An 18,209-nucleotide genomic window follows, 5' to 3' on the forward strand; every position below is an offset into this window, starting at 1 on the left:
AACCTAGCATTTTCCCACACTGCTACATCGTTTTCACAACCACTTACTACATGGCTTCATACTATTCTATCCAATGGATATACTATTTTTCTTGGGCATTTAGGTTGCTTTTGGTTTTCCACTATTATGCATAATGCTGGAGGGGGTAGTTCAGTTGGTTAGAGCCATGATTGTGGGTTTGATCCCTAGTCAGAGTACATACAAGAATCAACCAACGAATGTGTAAATAAGAGGAACAACAAATTGATATCTCTCTCTCTCTCTGTATCTCTCTCAGTTTTCCTCTTTTTCTCTAAAAATCAATAAATAAAATAAATAATGCTGGAATGAACCTCCTCACATATAGTAAGTTCCGGGGGTGCTACTGGAAATGCAGTTCCGAGGCCTGAACGATTTTCCAGCATCTTGGCCCATATTACCAATTATTTGTCCAAGGGGGTGTGCGTTCCCCAGCACCACATAAGAGTGCTGCCACTCATCCTGCACAGTACTTAGGCCTATTCATTGCTCAAGGATGTTTGGTGAAGACATGGTAATTATGAGGGCAGAGAGCTGCAGAAGGAGAAGGATGATGACAGGGACTCGGGCTACATTAAGCAGAAAGTGATGTACCATTTACCACAAACCTAGAGTGAGTCAGAACTCTATTCATTTCCATTGTGAAAAAAAAAACCTTGATAATAGGAGTTATTAATAGGGCATGCCCGTTCAGTTATCTTTCCGTCAGAGTATGCATTAGTCAGAACCTTATTTGAGATGTGGGTCCAGTCGAGGTCAGTGAACTTCACTGGCAAAGACATAGACAACTTGATGGAGGTTGGAAGAACCCCAGAGAGAAGTCAAAGTACTCAAGTAGGCTCCACTTTGTCTGTGTGTGCGGAAATATATATATATATATATATATATATATATATATATATATATATATATAGCCTGTGCATGAATTCGGGTCCGGCCAGCCTGGCCAGGGGGAGGGAACATGGGCGGTTGGCTGGCCTGCCTGCTGGTGGAACTGCTGGTCGAGGGGACAATTTGCATATTAGCCTTTTATTATATAGGATGTACACGGAGGGGCCAGATTACCATGCGTTCAGAGATCATAATAATCTGGCCACTCCGTGTATATCCTCAATGTTCTGGAGGTTTCTGCGGGGAAGACAACACTCAGTTGTTTGCTTACGTCTTCAGAAAGCGGACTGTAAGGAAAGGGGCCTCCAGGAACCAGGAGAAAACTTCTGTAGGACACAGGGAAGAACCTTTTCGGTCTCCGGGGTGATTATTTAGCCTTGGGATGAGTGCTCTAGGGCCACTGGCCCTGGCAATATTTGAGAAGCAGCCTGTTCTCCTGCCCCGAGTGCTTCCGATATGCACCTGCTCAGTGCCCACTAGGTGCTCCCCGGCCCCACTCCAGGTCTGTGACATCTGCTTCCTGGCAGCCCTCTGGAGAGGGGTGGGTGAGGTCTGAAAGGAGTGCTCCCCAGACTGCCTGGGCCAGCCTCCTCCTTCTGTCCCCTCACATTCACTTCAGTGTGTGTCCATAGCCAGTCTGGTGGGCATGTCATGACGTCATCTGACCCTGCTGTTCCAGCCTGCCATGCACAGTGGACTCAGAAAGAAGCTGGGCAGGGCTAGTGGAAACTACTCAAACAAGGCCCTCTTGGTGACTCAGGAGACCTCAAGAGCCATTTAGTTCAACCTCCTACAGAAATAGCTTTCTACAGTGCAACAGATGCTTTACATACATTCTTTTGAATTTGCACAACGTTGGAGGGAAGGTTTCACAAGTGTGGAGTTAGAGACTGAGACAAGTTATTTGCTAGTAGAGGAGTGCCTGCTGAGTCTACATGGCAGTAAAATCTGTGTCCTTGTATGCAGATGTGAACACCGCAGGCCAGAGAGCTGGAGCCTCCCACCCAAGGCCACACATGCCAACCTGGGACTGGAATTAAGGGTCCTAACTATTCTTCAAGGAATCCTCCCAAGACAGGCATCCTCTTCTGTCGTTTAACGTGGGAGGTCAAGGATGTGGCCTGGCCTGGGCCAGCCTGAGCCACCTGTATCTGAGCAGCCAGGCTCCGGACAAATGCTGCCCACAGGCCGCGCTCTCGGCTCTCCAAACTCTCGTTCTAAGCCCGCTTCCAGGAAGACAAAGGGCTGGGCTAGTCCGATTCTGGAGGAGCCACTCTGGGGCCAGGGTGGAGGCAGCGAGGTGTTATTGAAAAACTCTGACCTGAGATCAAGTTCTGGCTTGGGGCCCAGCAAGCCACTTAAAACTCCGAGTTTCCTCATCTGCAAAATGGGGGATGTGTGTAAACTGCACTTAAAGCGGGCACGAACGCAAAAGCAGTTATTCTGCTCCAAAGCAATACCATCTGATCTTTGCATCCGTCCTAGGGAATCGCCTAGAGAAGGTGGGCGCCGGGAAGGAGACTACAAGTCCCAGGTGGCGTCGGGAGGGCCGGTACGAGGGCAGGGGAAGAAACTACAACTCCCAAGAGGCACCGGGCAGGTCGGCGCTGGGCGGTGACGCCACGAGGGCCGGCGCGGGGCGCTGATTCGGCCGGAGGGCCAGCGGGGTGGCTACCGCCGCGGGTTGTTCCTAAAGCAGTGGCCCCCGCCCCCGGGCACCTCTCGCGGGCCCTCGAGGGCCCTAGACCCCCGGCCCCGCACGGTGAGTCCGAATGGGCGGCCCGGGTGGCCGAACTGGGAGGCTCCTGGCGCTCGAGGTGGGGCGGGAGGGGAGGTGGGAGCTGCAGGGGAGGCGCCCCGAGCTGGAGGGGGCCGCGGCCGGGCGCACACGGAGGTGGGGGCGTGCGTCTGCCCGCGGGATACCCAAAGGCGACCGTGGGGGTGGAGGCCGGGGGTGGAGCGTGGGGAGGAGCGCCGGAGCTCCTGCTCGGGGTGAGGGGCCCGGGCGGCTGGCTGGGCTTCGGGGATGAAGGTTTGGCCGCTTCCAGGGCTGGGTGGACGCGTGGAGGTGGGGGTGAGGCTCCGGACCCGGCCAGGCTCCGAGTGCGAGGTCCCGGGCTGGGGAGCGGAGCGGGAGGTCCCCCATTCGGTTTGAGGTCCCACTAAGGAAACCCAAACAATAGTGAGGACCCCGCCTCTGTGCTTCACCTTCTCCCCGGGAGAGTAGGGGGTTCGCCCCAGGATTCGCCTTCTTTCCATTCCCACCGCCCTCCGGAGCCCGGGAGGCAGGGCCCGAGCTAAGAGGTAAGCGACGGTGGTGAGGGGTGGGCAGAGAGACAACGGCATCGTGGCGTGCTGCCAGCGACTCCCCTTTGGGGTCCATTTGCAGGCTTAGGTGTTTTGTGCTCCTCACCCCGAAGGGAAAAGGTTTGCGCTTAAAGGGCTGCCCTCCTTGAGCGAGAGAGTGGGCATTGCCCACCTGGCAGCTGTCCTGGGACACGCTATGGTCTTGGCAGGTGTTTGACAGACACGCCGGGCGGGTGTGTTTGTGTGTGGAGTCGGGGGGAGGGGAGGGAAGTAGTGGGGAAGAGCTACCAGCAAGAAAGTAGTTAACAACAGAGTTGCTGGAGGCTCTGGTTTGAGGCAGGTTATGAAACCACTTCAGGGGCTGGCACGGGCGGCCACCTGCCAGCTGTGGCCGGGGAACTTTTCAGCGTTAGCTGCTGAGGACTTGCTTCTCCTCTGCCAGCTTCTTCTCCCTGGCATCTCTCCTTCTGGGCTGGGGGCAACTGGTTAGTGTACAGAGGGAAGGGAAAGGTACCCTAAGCCGCACACAAGCCGCACACAAGCCGCACACAGAGTGCTTCCTGGCTGCCGATCGTTTTCTCAGGTTATTGATCGGGCCTGTCTTTTTGGGAGGCTGTGGATCTCCTGGGATTCCTGTTCTCAGGGCAGACAGTGTACAGGTTCAGGAAGAAGCTTTCCAGAGTGTCCGTTAGGCCCTAAGTGCAGGCCCCTCCTAAGCTCATCGGGCTTCATCGGATGCCCAGTTCCAGCCAGAAAGGGATGTAGAATGAGCTGGGATTCAGTAAGACTCCTGGCGCTCCCGGACAAAATGCCAGAGAGGGCTAGGGGTCTCTGCTTCTACACCTTGGAGGTCCAGGTAAGGGAGTAGGGGGGAGGGGCAGCAGCAACTGGTGGACTTGGGAACTGCTTCTCTTTCCTTAGTAAGTCCTTCAGAGCCCTCACTTCCTAGCCAGCCCCAATCTCTCTCCACCTACCCCCCCCAGGCGGAGGCTTTTGCATAGTTGGTTCCCAGGAGCGTCCATTCCTCTAGGACGCACCCTGGGTCATCTCACGTATGTTTGCACATCGGAGAGGTGGGTTGTGTGTCCCATTTCCCCTGAGGTCTCTAAGCTTCGAGTTGTCTGAGAAGAGGGAACTTGTTCTCATTATCCTGGACCTGAGGAACCGATCCTCGAGAATTCTGGCGCCAATACAGGCTTGGCCGTGATCCAGTCAGAGATTGATTGCAACTGAGTCTGAGGGGGTTCGTTGGAGCAGGGTTAGGGTGTGGCCTTCTGGGCACTTCCAGGACACCCCCACCTGGGACCCCGTTCTGTGTCCCCAGGAAAGATGGGGCTGTAACCATGGTGATGACCTTAGGTCTCTATCAGGCGGGACCCTCCCTCAGCTCTGGAGGTGAGCCAGTACAAAGGCACCATCTGTTCCACCTCCTGCTGGTCACAGGGCCCTCAGGGATCTGGGGACAGCGGAGCTCTGGACAGGGACTGCTCCTTCCCTTCATCCAGGAAGGCAGCTGAGCTGCATGGTCACCTGGGCACCAAGGGCAGTCCTCCTGGTTCCTGGCGCTGCATGCTTCTGCCATCAGGGCTGGGCCAGGGAAGGCACGTGCTTCGAACACCTGGAAATAGGTGGTGGGAACGGAAGCGGAAGTGAGGGTGGGTGGGTAAGGGAAGGAGCAGGAGAGAGGCCGCAGGTAGGTTTGGTGACATTGAGAGGGGTGTTGATGTGGGTTCCAGCTGCTGCGGGAGCTGTGGGTGTTGGCTGTGTTCTCTGTCCTCGCCTCTCTGGTGAGGAAAGGCCCTGTTGGTTTGGCAGCAGAGGGGGTGGCATCACGAGGGTTAGCCTGAGCTGCTGCCAAATGGATAAAACATCTGATTGGGCTGTTCTGTGTCACCAAGAAGGAGGCTTCCAGGTCTGGGCAAAGGTTGATCCCAGTCTGTCATTTTCCCTTTTTTTCTCTCCCACCTCTTTTTTTTTTTTTTTTTTAAATATATTTTATTGATTTTTTTACAGAGAGGAAGGGAGAGGGATAGAGAGTTAGAAACATCGATGGGAGAGAAACATCAGTCATCTGCCTCCTGCACACCCCCTATGGAGGGTGTGCCCACAACCCAGGCACATGCCACTGACCGGAATCGAACCCGGGACCCTTGAGTCCGCAGGCCAACGCTCTGTCCACTGAGCCAAACCGGTTTCGGCACTCTCCCGCCCCCTTTTTATCCTGTCAGTCCTCCTGGGTCTGGATTGTAGACCCAGTATTGGAGAATTAGGGGAGCTGGGTAGAAGCAATGACCCCCTCCCCCCAAATATTTCATCCAATGATCTCCTTGCCTCTTTTTATCCCATCTGATGAGGGAAGTGGGAAAGGGTTAGGTGTCCATATCAGCCCCCGTGAGAGCCCAGCAGGGTTTGTGCTGAGTGATTCTTAGGGTACAGGCTTTGCGGGAAGAGGGCTCTGGTGAGAACGCTCTGGAGGATGAGACTGAGGCACGGGCAGTGGTTTCTCTGCTCTGGGGCTGGATGCTTCCTGACCTGTCCACCAGGCAGTCTTCCTGGGAGGGGACTGTCCTGATGGGTGATGGATGGTGCTTGTCCCATCCCAGCACTTGGGAAATGTGTAAGTTAAGACTTTCTCTGGCTTCCTTGTTTATGAACCAACACAGTAGAACTGCCTGGAGTTCTTGGGGAGAGCAGGGTCTGGAGGGGGCGGGGGCAGAGGAAGCGGGGTGACCTGTCTCACCTGTGCGCGTGCTTGCAGAGCAGCGGCAGGAGGGGCAGCAGGATGAACGTGGGCACGGCGCACAGCGAGGTGAACCCCAACACCCGGGTGATGAACAGCCGCGGCATCTGGCTCTCCTACGTGCTGGCCATCGGGCTCCTCCACGTCGTGCTGCTCAGCATCCCCTTCGTGAGCGTCCCTGTCGTCTGGACCCTCACCAACCTCATCCACAACATGGTGAGGGCCGGCCTGCCGCCCGCCGGCCGGGGGGCTGCCTGTGGCGGGGCTGAGGAGTACAGGGGGCCCCAGGCCTGGGCCAGAAGGCAGGGTGACATCTGGTAACATCTGTCACCACCGTCCAGACCAAGCTCTCATCTCTGACCCACTCCCCCTCCTGAGCTCCCTTCCTGTGCACTCCAGTAAGAGGACTAAAATCTGTAGATTTGTCCCATCTCCAGGATGGGGTAGTTTGTGGACCTGGAGGGTGGGCCATCGAGAGCTGAACTATGAGTCCCAAAGGGCCCCCGGGACCCAGGTGCCAGCCTGGAGCAGAAATGCCCCTTTCCCAATTGAGGGTCTCACATCTCCTGCCTCTCTTTGCTCTCTCACCACCTGCCTGCTACCTTTCACTTTAAAATATATATATATATATATATATATATATATATATATATATATATATATATATTATTTATTTTTTACAGAGAGGAAGGAAAAAGGGATAGAGAGTTAGAAACATCGATGAGAGAGAATCATCGATCAGCTGCCGCCTGCACACCCCCCACTGGGGATGCTCCTGCAACCAAGGTACATGCCACCTTGACTGGAATCGAACCTGGGACCCTTGAGTCTGCAGGCCGATGCTGTATCCACTGAGCCAAACCGGTCAGGGCTACCTTTCACTCTTTGTGGCGAGGCAGGGGCCCAGTTCCTTCCCATCAGCTTGTCCCCTCCCAGCTGGCACCGGGAGGCTACCCCCTTCCATGCCAGGCCTGCCCTCTCACCCTTATTCTCCTGCCAGGCTCCGGGTCCGGCTGCTTCACCCTGACTTCCAGCCATGCCCCGCACAGAGGGAGGCGCAGGCCACCGGAGCCCACTGCTGTGCCGGTGGAGGAGCGGAGCCGGAGGGCCTGTGCCTTTTGTGTCCTCTGATGCAAGCCTCTCCCTTCAGGGCATGTACATCTTCCTGCACACGGTGAAGGGGACACCCTTCGAGACCCCGGACCAGGGCAAGGCAAGGCTGCTGACCCACTGGGAGCAGATGGACTACGGGGTTCAGTTCACAGCGTCGCGGAAGTTCCTGACCATCACCCCCATCGTGCTGTGAGTGTCCTGGACAGCGGAGGGTGCTGGCAGGCGGGCCAAGGCCCCGGGGGACCCGGGGGCCCCACCAGGTCTGAAGCCCTCCAGTTTGACTCTTAGTGTGGGAATGAAGAGAGGAAGTCAGAGCATCCCTGGCCATGTGCTGGGCTCAGGCCTTGTGCCTCCCTGACCCTTTTTTCTTTTCTTTTAAAAAAAATACATTTTACAGAGAGGAAGGGAGAGGAATAGAAAGTTAGAAATATCCATGAGAGAGTAACATCGATCAGCTGCCTCCTGCACACCCCCTACTGGGGATGTGCCCGCAACCCAGGTACATGCCCTTCATCGGAATGGAACCTGGGACCCTTGAGTCCACAGGCCGACGCTCTATCCATTGAGCCAAACCGGTTTCGGCTCCCTGACCCTTTTTTCATTTGGGGTTTCCTTCCTGCCAGTGAGGTGGGCCCACAGGCCTGGGGGGCAGCCGGGGGACTGAGTTGGGAGGGGTCTCTTTATTTGGGGAGATCTTGCTATCTTCTGTCCCGGGGGCCTTCCCCGTAACTTCTCAGCTGTCAGGAATTTGCCTCTCCCCGCCAGGGAGTGAGGGAGGAAGGGTCCTTCAAACAAAGGCTCACACCTCTCCTTAACCTTTCCCGCAGGTACTTTCTCACCAGCTTCTACACCAAGTACGACCAGATCCATTTCGTCGTCAACACTGTGTCTTTGATGAGCGTGCTCATCCCCAAGCTGCCCCAGCTCCACGGAGTCCGGATTTTCGGAATCAATAAGTACTGAGGAGAGAGCCTCTTTCCCTGACCAGATGGCGGGAGAGCGGTGGAAGCTGTGCTGTGTTGCTGAAGACAGGAGTCTCCGGAGACTGCCAGAGCTGGGGGCTGAGCCTCCAGGCCGTTTCCCTCACTTCCCCCGGTAGCCGACTTGAAGTAGCTTGTAGCCGGGTTGGGGTGGGACCTCCCCCCACCCCTCATCCCCCGGACTCTGACCGTCTGATTTTTTGAGAATCTTTCTTTTGCCTTTTGGATAGAGACTCTGAGGGGGTGGTCATGGCATGAGCTGGGCTCCAGGCTGAACACAGACCTGTGAGCTTGGGACAAGAGGCCAGGGAAACCCCCTGCTCACTCGCTCATTCTCAGACCGCTGAAGCACTTTAACCCCCGTGAGGGTACGGTACAGCTTCTAGATTGTTCCACTTTAGTTCTCATGTCGTTAGGATGACTCGCAGTGTGTGCTTGTATTTATGAAAGCCAGTGGGTGATGGCGCCTCATCCCTCTGGTGAGAACGTCTAATCAAAGCCTCATGCTCCTGTCAACTCCCCTACAGCCCACCCGGGGGAGTGGGTGGGAGTGGGGAGGGTGAGGAGAGGGATGGTGGGGCTGGGCATGGAGATTCAGACAAAGGGGGTCACATAGCAGCAGAGATTGGTGGGAGGGAGGGAAGGGGGGAACAGAAGCTAGACGTCATTCTTTGGAAAGTGGTCAGAGAGGGGCCCCATGCCAGCTCGGAGAGTTGGTGTCCCCATGGCGTGAGGGTGGTAAGACGAAGGGAGGCTGCGGTGGGTTTGGAGCTCCGGGGCTGGTGTGATGGGGTGGAGATGGTGTAAGAGGCCATTACGTCGTTAAAGCACAGGCCCAGGCGGACACTGCTGCCGCAGTATTGTGAAGGGGTGGGGACACGGACAGAAATGACGAACGGTGCGGCCCTTCACCTCACAGCCCTGGGGCAGGGCCTCTCGTGTGACATGTGGGGCTATTGAGGCCACCCCAGGCGGGTCAGTGGGCTCAGAGTCCTGCCTGGGCCCTGCTGGTGCAGGGAAGGAGTGAGGAGGGGCAGGCGCTGTCTCCTCACGCTGAGGGCAGAGAGGTGGGCAGGAGCCTGAGCGTGGCCGGGAGGAGCAGCCTTCTCCTTCCCATCTCACTGGGGTCTGTGTTACTTTGCAAAGGCCTGGGTTCCCCCTCCCCGGGCCCTGAGGACCGAGGGGATGCCATTGGCTCTGGTTTCTGCCTCTTGGGCCCCCAGCCCCCACCCCATGTATCATAGGGAACTTTCCCCTCCAACTCTTTCTAAGCAAAGTGTGAATAGGATTTTTACTCCCTTTGTACAGTATTCTGAGAAATGCAAATAAAGGACCACGTGTTCCTGAGTCTGGCCTCTGCTTCCTAGAGAGCCCTGGGGCGGGGCGGGGGAGGGGGCCTCAGCCCCTGCTGTGGGCAGTGGGCGGCTGGGTTGGGCCATCCGCCTGGCTGGGGAAGGGGCCCTGGGACTGCTGCTCTCCCTGCAGTCGGTCCCCAGCGGAGCCGGGAGCTGTGGGGACAAAGCAGCCGCAGGTGGAGAGCAGAACTCTGTCTGTGACTGCCTGGCTGTTGGAACCTCGGGAAGGAACTTCCAGACCCCACAGGCTGGGCTGGCAGAGAGACGGGGTACGCCATGGCCAGGGAGGAGGTCAGTCCAGCAGTGGCTTCAGGAATGAAGCCAGAGTCCGAGGTGTGTCCCATCTTTTCCTCTGAACGCCTTCCCCGTTCTGGCTCCCCCTAGTCCTCCCCTCTGGGGGGGCTCCCCCTCCTCCTGGCCTTTGTGTCTCAGAGGATCTTCGTGCTTCTCCCTCCCTCCACCTGTAAGCACGAGTGGGAGGGGCAGAGGTAACCCCCAGGATTTAGTTCGGCTCACATGGCCAGAGAGGGAGTCCTTTAGCAAGGGAACTTACCTCTTTGAATTCTTATCTCCAAGGTTCTTAGCATTCAGTTTATTCTGAGCAGTAACCGTCTGCTGTTCCCAGGACGGGTACAAAGTCCTGGGTGGAAGGGAGGAGCGGCCCGCAGCCTGGGCTCCTCGCTGGCCCTGGTCCAGCATCTCAGTCCTCGGAGCGGGTGTCGGGGAGAGTACGGGATCTTCGCTGAAATCCACCTCCCACCACCCCTGCTGCGGCTCACACAGCACTGGGAGGAGAATGCAGCCACCGGGCTCAGTCCTGGAGGTGGGGTGCCTCGGGAGCTTCCATGGACCCGCGGAGTGCAGCCAGGTGAGGGCTGGGGACGAGCAGCAATCATTTGCTTCAAATCCCAGCTCTGCTGCTTGCTGGCTTTGTGGCCTTGTCAAGTTACTTCTCCGAGCTTCAGATTCTCCCTCTGCTGTATAAAGATAGTACTTCTTGCACTAGCCGGTTTGGCTCAGTGGGTAGAGCATTGGCCTGTGGGCCAAAGGGTCCTGGGTTCGATTTCGGTCAAAGGCACGTATCTTGGTTGCCATCGCCTCCCCAGCCTGGGTCTTGGTTGGGGTACATGCAGGAAGCAACCAATCGATGTGTTTCTCTCACATCGTGTTTCTCTGTCTTTCCCTCTCTTTTCCACTCTCTCTAAAAATCAATGGAAAAATATCCTCGGGTGAGGATTGACATCAACAACAAAAATAGTGCTGCTGTGAACTTAAATGTGAAAACATCTCTAAAATAAAGTAAAAAAGATAATACCTCTTAATGCTATTGTTACAATGCCTGGCATGCAGTAAACACTAAGTATGTGGTAGGCATATTGGTATTATTATTAATTACTACCATCACCCTCTCCTGAAATGTTCTTTGGGAGCTGAGGGAGGCAGGGGCCAGCAGAAGGCAGGCTCACGCTGGGGATTGCCTCTGACCAAGGAGTGGAGCCAGGGCCCCTCCCCGGGAAAGGAGGCGGGTGAAGAAGACAGGTGGCATCTGCCCAGAGCCACCTGGGAGCTTGTGAAGGGGCAGCGAGGCTGAGTCCTCCTTTTTGTTTTTTGTTAATCCTCGCCTGAGCATATTTTCCCATTGATTTTTAGAGAGAGTGGAAGAGAGAAGGAGAGGCAGAGAGAAACATCGATGTGACAGAGATACTTCCATTGCCTGCCTCCCGCGCATACCCCAACCTAGGCTGGAGATGGAGCCTGCAACCGAGGTACGTGCTCTTGACTAGAATCGAACCTGAGACCCTTCAGTCCGAGGGCCGATGCTCTATCCACTCAGCTAGGGCTGAGTCCTTCTTTTTGACCCTGCCTGTCTCTACAGGTGTTAGTTACTTTTTGCTCTTTGAGTTTTCAGTGTTACCTACCATTGCATGGCATCCAGGTAGCTGGTTCTGGTTTGATCACTCTCGTGATCCTTAACAAGCCTTAACCATTGACTACTGGCCCTTGGTTCGTACCACCCATATTTTGTTTATTCCAAACTCACTGAATTGCATGGCCTAGCGTGCCTTGTTCTGCACCACTCCCTGGCCCAAACTCACCTAATCAACTAGAATATATATATATCAGTTAAAGATAAAGCTATACACATGCCACCTGCTCCCTGTCTTCAAAAGGAGAAAAGGGGTTCTTACCTCTGGCCTCCAGCTCTGCCATAAGGCGGCATACCTAAAGGTCTGATAGGTGGGGCACCTAACTCTACCCAGCTTCCCAGCTCCTTTCAATCCCCTTGTGACAGCTTCCTCTGACACCGCGGGCAGGAGTTGCGCAGAGATCTCACAAAGGGGATTCTCACAACCTCCATTTCCGGGGAGCAGTTGAGGACAGAGGAGAGGCGGGTGGCTCCTGCCATGGGCCTGTGGGCCCTGGGCACACTGACTGCCTTTCCAGACACCCGAAGAATTCCTAGGTTGGGAGCGAGGCGAGAGCTGGACACCACGATGGGGACAGGGACAGGAGAGAAAGCATGGGTGAGTAGGTGCCTGGCCAGCCAGAGGGACCTAAGGGAAGGTGGTCAGAGGAAGGATGGAGAAGTGGAGCCCTGGCCCCAGGAGGGAAGCCAAGGAGCCTGAGGAAAGGGAAAGAGATCTTAAAGGAGTTGTTGAGTGGTTGATGGAAGGGGAGGGAGTAAGAAGGATTTAGAGACAAGAGAGCCCTAATGTGGGGACAAAGCTGCTGCTGAGTAGAAACGGGAGGGAGCAGCTGTGTCAGACGGGATGGTTGGCGAGCCTGGGGAGGGTCCCACAGAGCAGGGGAGATAGAGCGGGACAGGGGCCAGCGTTAGACCGGGAGAGGGTGAAAGGGAGAGTGGGTGGGGGGAGATGCCCCAGGTGGCATTTTGGAATTCATTTAGGTTACCCAGTGTAAGGGGACCCTTCAGAAGGTGACCTGAAACTGAGGAGAGAGGACCCGGAGGTGCGCTGGCCAGGGTGCCCAGCTCCAAGCCACTCTTGCACTCAACCCTCTCTTTTGTTTCCTTCTGAGGCCGACTTGTTGGGAAATGGTTGGTAGGGGCACCCATGGAACTGCCTGGCAGAACATAGCAAGGGAGCGAGGCCCAGGAGTCAGAATGGAAGGAAGAAGTAACCAGTTGCCCCTCATCCCTTCCTGGGTCCTCTGCTTATCTGCCCTGGTGAGAGTCTGGGATGGAGGCCTGCCTTCCCATCCCTCAAGGCCCCTCTGGGCAAGGGGACAGCTATGCTGTGGGAGACACAGAAAACAGGTCTGACTTTCCATTTGGGGCCAATCACTTCCTCCAGAAAGATCCCATGAGGGGCAGAAACAGGGAGGGCAAATAATCCCCAAGTCCTGGTTGTCCTAAAACCTTTGGATCCTCCTTGACCCCAACCTGCCTGAGGTAGATTAAAAAACCTGAACGAATATCTCCCAAACTGAAATTGGCTTCTTTTTCCCAGTAGGTCCAGGCACAATGCCCGGTGTATTTAAGATAATCACAAGAGCTGTGGTCCAGGAGTTGGACGCTGCAGGCGATATGATTGAAGTCAGAAGCGTCCTTGATGCTGACAAGTTGCATTGTTTCTGTCTGGTGATGGGGACGAATTCACGCCATTTCTACAGAACAGACCTCACCCTGGAGGACATACTGGAGGGTGAAGAGGGTGAAGGGCAGTGTGAATGGCTGGATTCTGGCTTCCAGGTCAGTATGAGGTCCAGGAGAGATGGCCAGCCAGGAAACTTGGCCCCCTCCTACTGCCCCCCACCGTCAACTCCCCATTGCTAGCAACCAAGTCAACCAGTCAACAAAGGCACTGTAGAATTTGTATGAACACACCTCATTTAAGAAATGCACAGAAGAGCTGCACGGCAGATGGGAATGAGGAAGTGGAAATTTATTTTTCTTTTAAAAAATGTATTTTTATTGATTTCAGAGAGGAAGGGAAAGAGAGACAGAGAGAGAGAGAGAGAGAAACATCAATGATGAAAGAGAATCATTGGCTGCCTCCTGTATACCCCACACTGGAGATCAAACCCACAATCCAGGCATGTGCCCTGACTGGGAATCGAACCCTGACCACCTGGTGCATAGATTGATGCTGAACCACTGAGCCACACTGGTTGGGAGGAAATTTATTTTTCTTGGAAACTATTCATAGTCTTTCTTTCCCAATTTTCCCTTTGTAAATAATTTGTTTTAAAATTAGCTGATGTCTTCATATGTGTTTATATGTTTATCACTTAAGTGGGTACATAAATGGAGGTCATTTGCTAATTGGTTAAGGAACACGCAGGCTTCAGAGCTGGGGACATCTGGTTTCTAAGCCTGGCTCCGCCACTTACCAGCGGGGTGACCTCTGAACAAGTTTGTTTTCTCATCTGTCAACTTGAGCAAGACTGTTGCAAGAATCAAATGAGAAAAATTACGTAAATCATTTATCACAGGGCCTGCACAGAGGAACACTCAAAGTTCACCAAGTCATTCTCTGTGGCGGTTATTATGATTACCCCTTGGTGTTCCCCGGAGATCATGACTAAGTGGCTGGTGAGCAGAACTCACCAAGGGCTTGAGGGGCCTCACAGAGGAGTATGCTCTACCCCCTGCCTCCACACTTAGCTATCCTTGGGGTTTTCTGGATTTGAGGAGCCCCAGGGTAAGTGTTGTGGAACCCTCACTTGAAGATAGACCAGTGTCTCACACCTCGTGGAGAGGAGTTTTACAGCTCAGACGCCTTGGCTGTCGCCCAATTGGGTGTCATCCTGAGACGGAAGAGAATTCTGACAGTCCCTCTGTGCAGTTTTAGAGCATCTGCCATGCCAAGCACTGCTGTCATGTGACGAAGATCAGTGTCCAGATTACTCGGATGTGGGGGCTGTTTTCAAGTTGGAGTTTACTAAAGCAATCGGGATGTTTTGCCACGATCATAAAAATTTGACTAAGTCAGTTTAACTTCCTTAAAGGGAAAGTCTATCTGTTTGCATAAAACATTCAGAGGCAGAGGTGAAACTAAACTTTTAAAAAAAAAATCCATAAGGATGAAGTGAATTGGTAATTTGAATTGATTTTTAGCAACTTGGCCTGCTCCCTTTTCAAGTGGTTATTTTTTTTTTTTAACTACGTGGTGCCCACGGTGTTGTTAAAGCGTGCTTAGGGTTTGTTTGTTTGTTTTTACTACCTAAAGTCCACACTTCATTGAGATTCTCTTAATTTATCTAATATACCTTTCCTGGTCCAGGACCCCATTTAAGATAACACATTACTTTTTTTTTTTTTTTTTTTTTTTTAAATATATTTCTTTATTGATTTCAGAGAGGAAGGGAGAAGGAAAGAGAGATAGAAACATCAATGATGAGAGAGAACATTGATTGGCTGCCTCCTGCACACCCCCTACTGGGGATCAAGCCTGCAACTCAGGCATGTGCCCTTAGCGGGAATCGAACCTGGGACCCTTCATTTCGCAGGCTGACGCTCTATCCACTGAGCCAAACCGGCTAGGGCCCACATTACCTTTAGTTGTCATATCTCCTTACGCTCCTTTTGGCTGTGACAATGTCTCAGACTTTCCTTGTTTTTTATGATCTTGATAGTTTTAAGGGGTATTCGTCAGGCATATTGTGGGATGCCTCTCTATTGGAATTTGGTGCCTTTTTCTCATGATTAGACTGAGATAATAATGGGTTTTGGGAAGGAAGACCATAGAGGTAGAGCTATTCTCATTACATTATATCAAAGGTATGGACTATCAGCATGTCTTTCACTACTGATGTTTACCCTGGTCCCTTGGCTGAGGTCATGTTCTTCATGTCTCCCTATAAAATTAGTCTTTTATCCCCCTTCCTATGCTGTACTCTTTGTGTGCATAAGGCTTGCTTTTGCTTTTCTCTCTGATAAAGTATATGCAAACGGTTACATTGCTCAAGAAACAAACTGGTCCTGAGACATTGGTGTCGCACACACAGGACTGATCCCAGGCACTGTTTCCACTTCTGTCATGTCTCACCAGTTCCAAATGCGTTTTTCTCTGGAAATTCAGAGATCGGTGTGACCTCTATCTCTCTCTTTCCAGGTTCACAGGCTGAGTTCCAAGCTGTGGATGTGGTAGGCTCAACGCGGGGAGTGGACAGGGAAATTGCCCAGGGGAATTACAATCGGAGGCGCCTTCCAGGAGTCCCACAAGCATGACATCACGATGTTGAGGTCCAGGGTATCCCAGCGATATCTGGATTCGCTCCGGGACAGGTGAGGCTGGAGGGAGGCAGCAGTGGGGAGAATGAAAAGGAGCAGCCCATATTGCGTGTCCAGGGCATCTGTGTGGAGGGCAGCCTCACTCCCTACCCCAGTACTCCTGCCACCCACTCCTTTACTCAGGCAGGCCGCTCTTCTTCTTCTTCAGGAAGCTGTCTCGTTCTCCCAGGATCAGGAAATCTTCTTCTGATGCCCCCAATTCGCTCACACCCCTGCTGCCCTCCAGCGTGACTGATTTCTCTGGCTTGAACCAAAATGTACTGGTTTCAAGGGGCTGCTCTGTTTTCTTATATTGAGTTGCCCAAATCTGTATTTTGTGCTTATTTCAGTGTCTGGGTTTATCGCTAGCACTCAGTAAGGGAGTACGGACCTAGGGGAACTTTGAAAGTAGTGATGTCCGAGTGCCAACTTCGGAAATTCTTATTTCATTGATTTGGTGGTATGGCCTGGGCGTCAGGATTTTTAAAATCACTTCCCAGGTGATCCTCATGTACAGTCAAGGCTAAGAAGCACTGCTCCAACTTCCTCTAGACTAGATCCTCACTACTCTCAGTGTGATCGAAAGACTGCCCTTTGAAAGGTAAGGACTCAATAAGCTTGGATTTCCTGGAGGTGGAGGAGAATTTGGGGTTGGTACTAGACTGGGGGTGAGCGAGGGAGATGGAAGTGGAGTCAGCAGGCAGCAATTATGGTGGGTGTTTGGGAAGAAAGATGCTTCATTTTCCTGGAAAAGATTGGAGGGAGGGAACCGAAGTGTTCTCCAGAAGAAACAGACGAGGAATAGGGTCTTGGTAATGGAGCCTGTTGGGTTGGGTAGGATGGGTTCTTAGCTGCTGCCTCAATAGGGAAGTCTTTGAACTTGGAGGATTTAAGAAACATGAAGGAGAAGGTGCAGGACACAGCGAGAGGTCTCCAGGATCTGACTGAAGAGGATCAAGACGTGCTAAGCTACCTCATTAAGTGCCCCACCACAGACGAGGAGTTGAAGGATCTAGATGAAAAAGTAAGAGGCCCTAGAAAGAGCTCGGGCAGAGAGAGGGACAAGGCGAAGTGCAGGGCAGCAGACATACTGCAGGCAACCTGCTCTAGTGGGACTAGCTCACCTCCCCACCTCCTGGCCACAGGTGTCTCAAGTCCTGCCCTCCGGTGAGCTGCAGATGGAGGGCCCAGCAGGTCCGCTCCTGAGTAGCCTTTTTAATGCTGCTGGCATCTTGGTTGAGGCATGTGTAGAAGCCATTCTGGAGTTCCTGGAAGCCTTGAAGGGTGAGGAGGAGTCTGGGTGGGTACTGATGTGGAGGACGTGCAGAGGGGTCTGTGGGGAACCACATCTTGGGAGGAAGGTGGTACACATTGCCTTTACCTTTTGTGAGGAATAAGCCATCGCATTCAGAAACCAGCCATCTTCCCCAGACCAGGGGCTGAGGGATGCCTCCTCTCGCCGTGTGGCACGGTCTCTGACCACCTGTAGGCTAAGGAGCCACAGCAGGAGCCCGTTGGAAATACTCCCAGCTCGCACTCCCAGGAGCTCTCTGGAACCTCTTCTCATGCTTGTCTTGGTCTGACCAGACCCGGAAGCCCTGTCCCACTACGTGCCCCTCCCTCTTTTTCACCCTCAGAGCTGTCTGAGGAGGAGCAGCTTATGGCTGAGACCCTGAAGAAGGGGACCCTGCCCCTGTTGAAGGACCAGTTAAGAGAGTCTGGGCTGAGGGCTAGGTCTTAGTAGAAGTGAATGCCCGTGATTTTCAAGGGACCCAGAAGTCCCAGGGTTTTGTCCCTTCTGACTTTGTAGTTCTTTGTCAGCTCATGTCTATTAAGCTGGTTTGTGGCAATTCCCTGGACATATAGTTTCCGGGACAATTAGGAATGGGCATGAGAGGGGGGTGTATAACTATTAGTCCCAGGATGCAGTTGGCACCATCTTAAGTGCCAACCTGATTGGTTAGCAGTGCCTGTTACTATGCCAGGCTCGCAGGGAAGATGTCAACAAAATTGGAATCATCTAAATAGTCCAGCTGGCAAATTCTAAATATAAAAATTTTACCCTGTGGGGAAAAAAGTAACATTTATCAAGTGCGTTAAGTGCCTGACACTTTCACATACTACCACTGAGAAGGTAAATTAGTACATTCACTTGAATACTAATTTGTCATTACAAATGGAAGATTTACTACCCTACGACCCAGGAATTTGACTGCTAGTATAAACTCTAGAGTAACTGGTACACATGTGTATCACATGTGTTGTACTTTTCAAGAAATATGTTTTTATTGATTTTAGAGCTAAGAGGAGAAAGGGAGAGAAAAATAACCATAAGAGAGAAACATCAGTCGGCTGCCTCCTTCACTCCCCCAGCTGGGGATTGAGCCCGCAACCTGGGTGTGTTTCCTGACCGGGAACTGAACTGGCAGCCTCTAGTTTCATGGACTGATGCTCAACCACTCTGCTACACTGGCTGGGCACCACAGTTTGTTTATCCATTCTATTGTTGGAGAACACTCAAGTTGTTTCCAGTTTTTTACTATTACAACATCCTACAAACAAAAATTCTT

General features: G+C 53.2%; 2 protein-coding genes across 6 annotated transcripts; both read left to right on the plus strand.

Annotated features, from left to right (window-relative positions):
* The first annotated feature begins 2,512 nt into the window (after positions 1-2,512).
* ORMDL3 (ORMDL sphingolipid biosynthesis regulator 3) lies at positions 2,513-9,396 on the plus strand. 5 transcript variants are annotated; one of them, XM_084863740.1, is made up of 4 exons: positions 2,513-2,671; positions 5,980-6,172; positions 7,107-7,258; positions 7,897-9,396. In XM_084863740.1, the coding sequence occupies exons 2-4, from the start codon at positions 5,999-6,001 to the stop codon at positions 8,030-8,032; spliced, it is 462 nt and encodes a 153-aa protein (XP_084719866.1). In that variant the 5' UTR covers positions 2,513-2,671; positions 5,980-5,998; the 3' UTR covers positions 8,033-9,396. The 5 variants fall into 5 exon arrangements, with proteins under 5 accessions (XP_084719866.1, XP_084719864.1, XP_084719865.1 ...); XM_084863738.1 differs by having other exon boundaries at positions 2,533-2,671; positions 5,975-6,172; XM_084863739.1 differs by lacking the exon at positions 2,513-2,671 and adding an exon at positions 2,866-3,213 and having other exon boundaries at positions 5,975-6,172.
* Positions 9,397-11,722: 2,326 nt separating this feature from the next.
* Positions 11,723-17,380, plus strand: GSDMB (gasdermin B; the record flags this gene model as incomplete). Its single annotated transcript, XM_084862332.1, has 6 exons — positions 11,723-11,929; positions 12,444-12,591; positions 12,875-13,116; positions 16,478-16,663; positions 16,785-17,031; positions 17,277-17,380. The coding sequence occupies exons 3-6, from the start codon at positions 12,889-12,891 to the stop codon at positions 17,378-17,380; spliced, it is 765 nt and encodes a 254-aa protein (XP_084718458.1). The 5' UTR covers positions 11,723-11,929; positions 12,444-12,591; positions 12,875-12,888.
* Between the last annotated feature and the right edge of the window lie 829 nt (positions 17,381-18,209).

The sequence above is a fragment of the Pipistrellus hanaki genome (assembly GCF_964339955.1).
Source record: "Pipistrellus hanaki genome assembly, chromosome: 16".
NCBI classification, from domain to species: domain Eukaryota; kingdom Metazoa; phylum Chordata; class Mammalia; order Chiroptera; family Vespertilionidae; genus Pipistrellus; species Pipistrellus hanaki.

Bases quoted from the DNA above. Each gene is read 5' to 3' on its own strand.
- ORMDL3 (XM_084863742.1), top strand. From the start codon at position 5,799: ATGGTGCTTGTCCCATCCCAGCACTTGGGAAATGT. The intron at 5,834-5,979 runs GTAAGTTAAGAC...CTTGCAGAGCAG, and splicing joins TCCCAGCACTTGGGAAATGT to CGGCAGGAGGGGCAGCAGGA. The intron at 7,259-7,896 runs GTGAGTGTCCTG...CCTTTCCCGCAG, and splicing joins ACCATCACCCCCATCGTGCT to GTACTTTCTCACCAGCTTCT.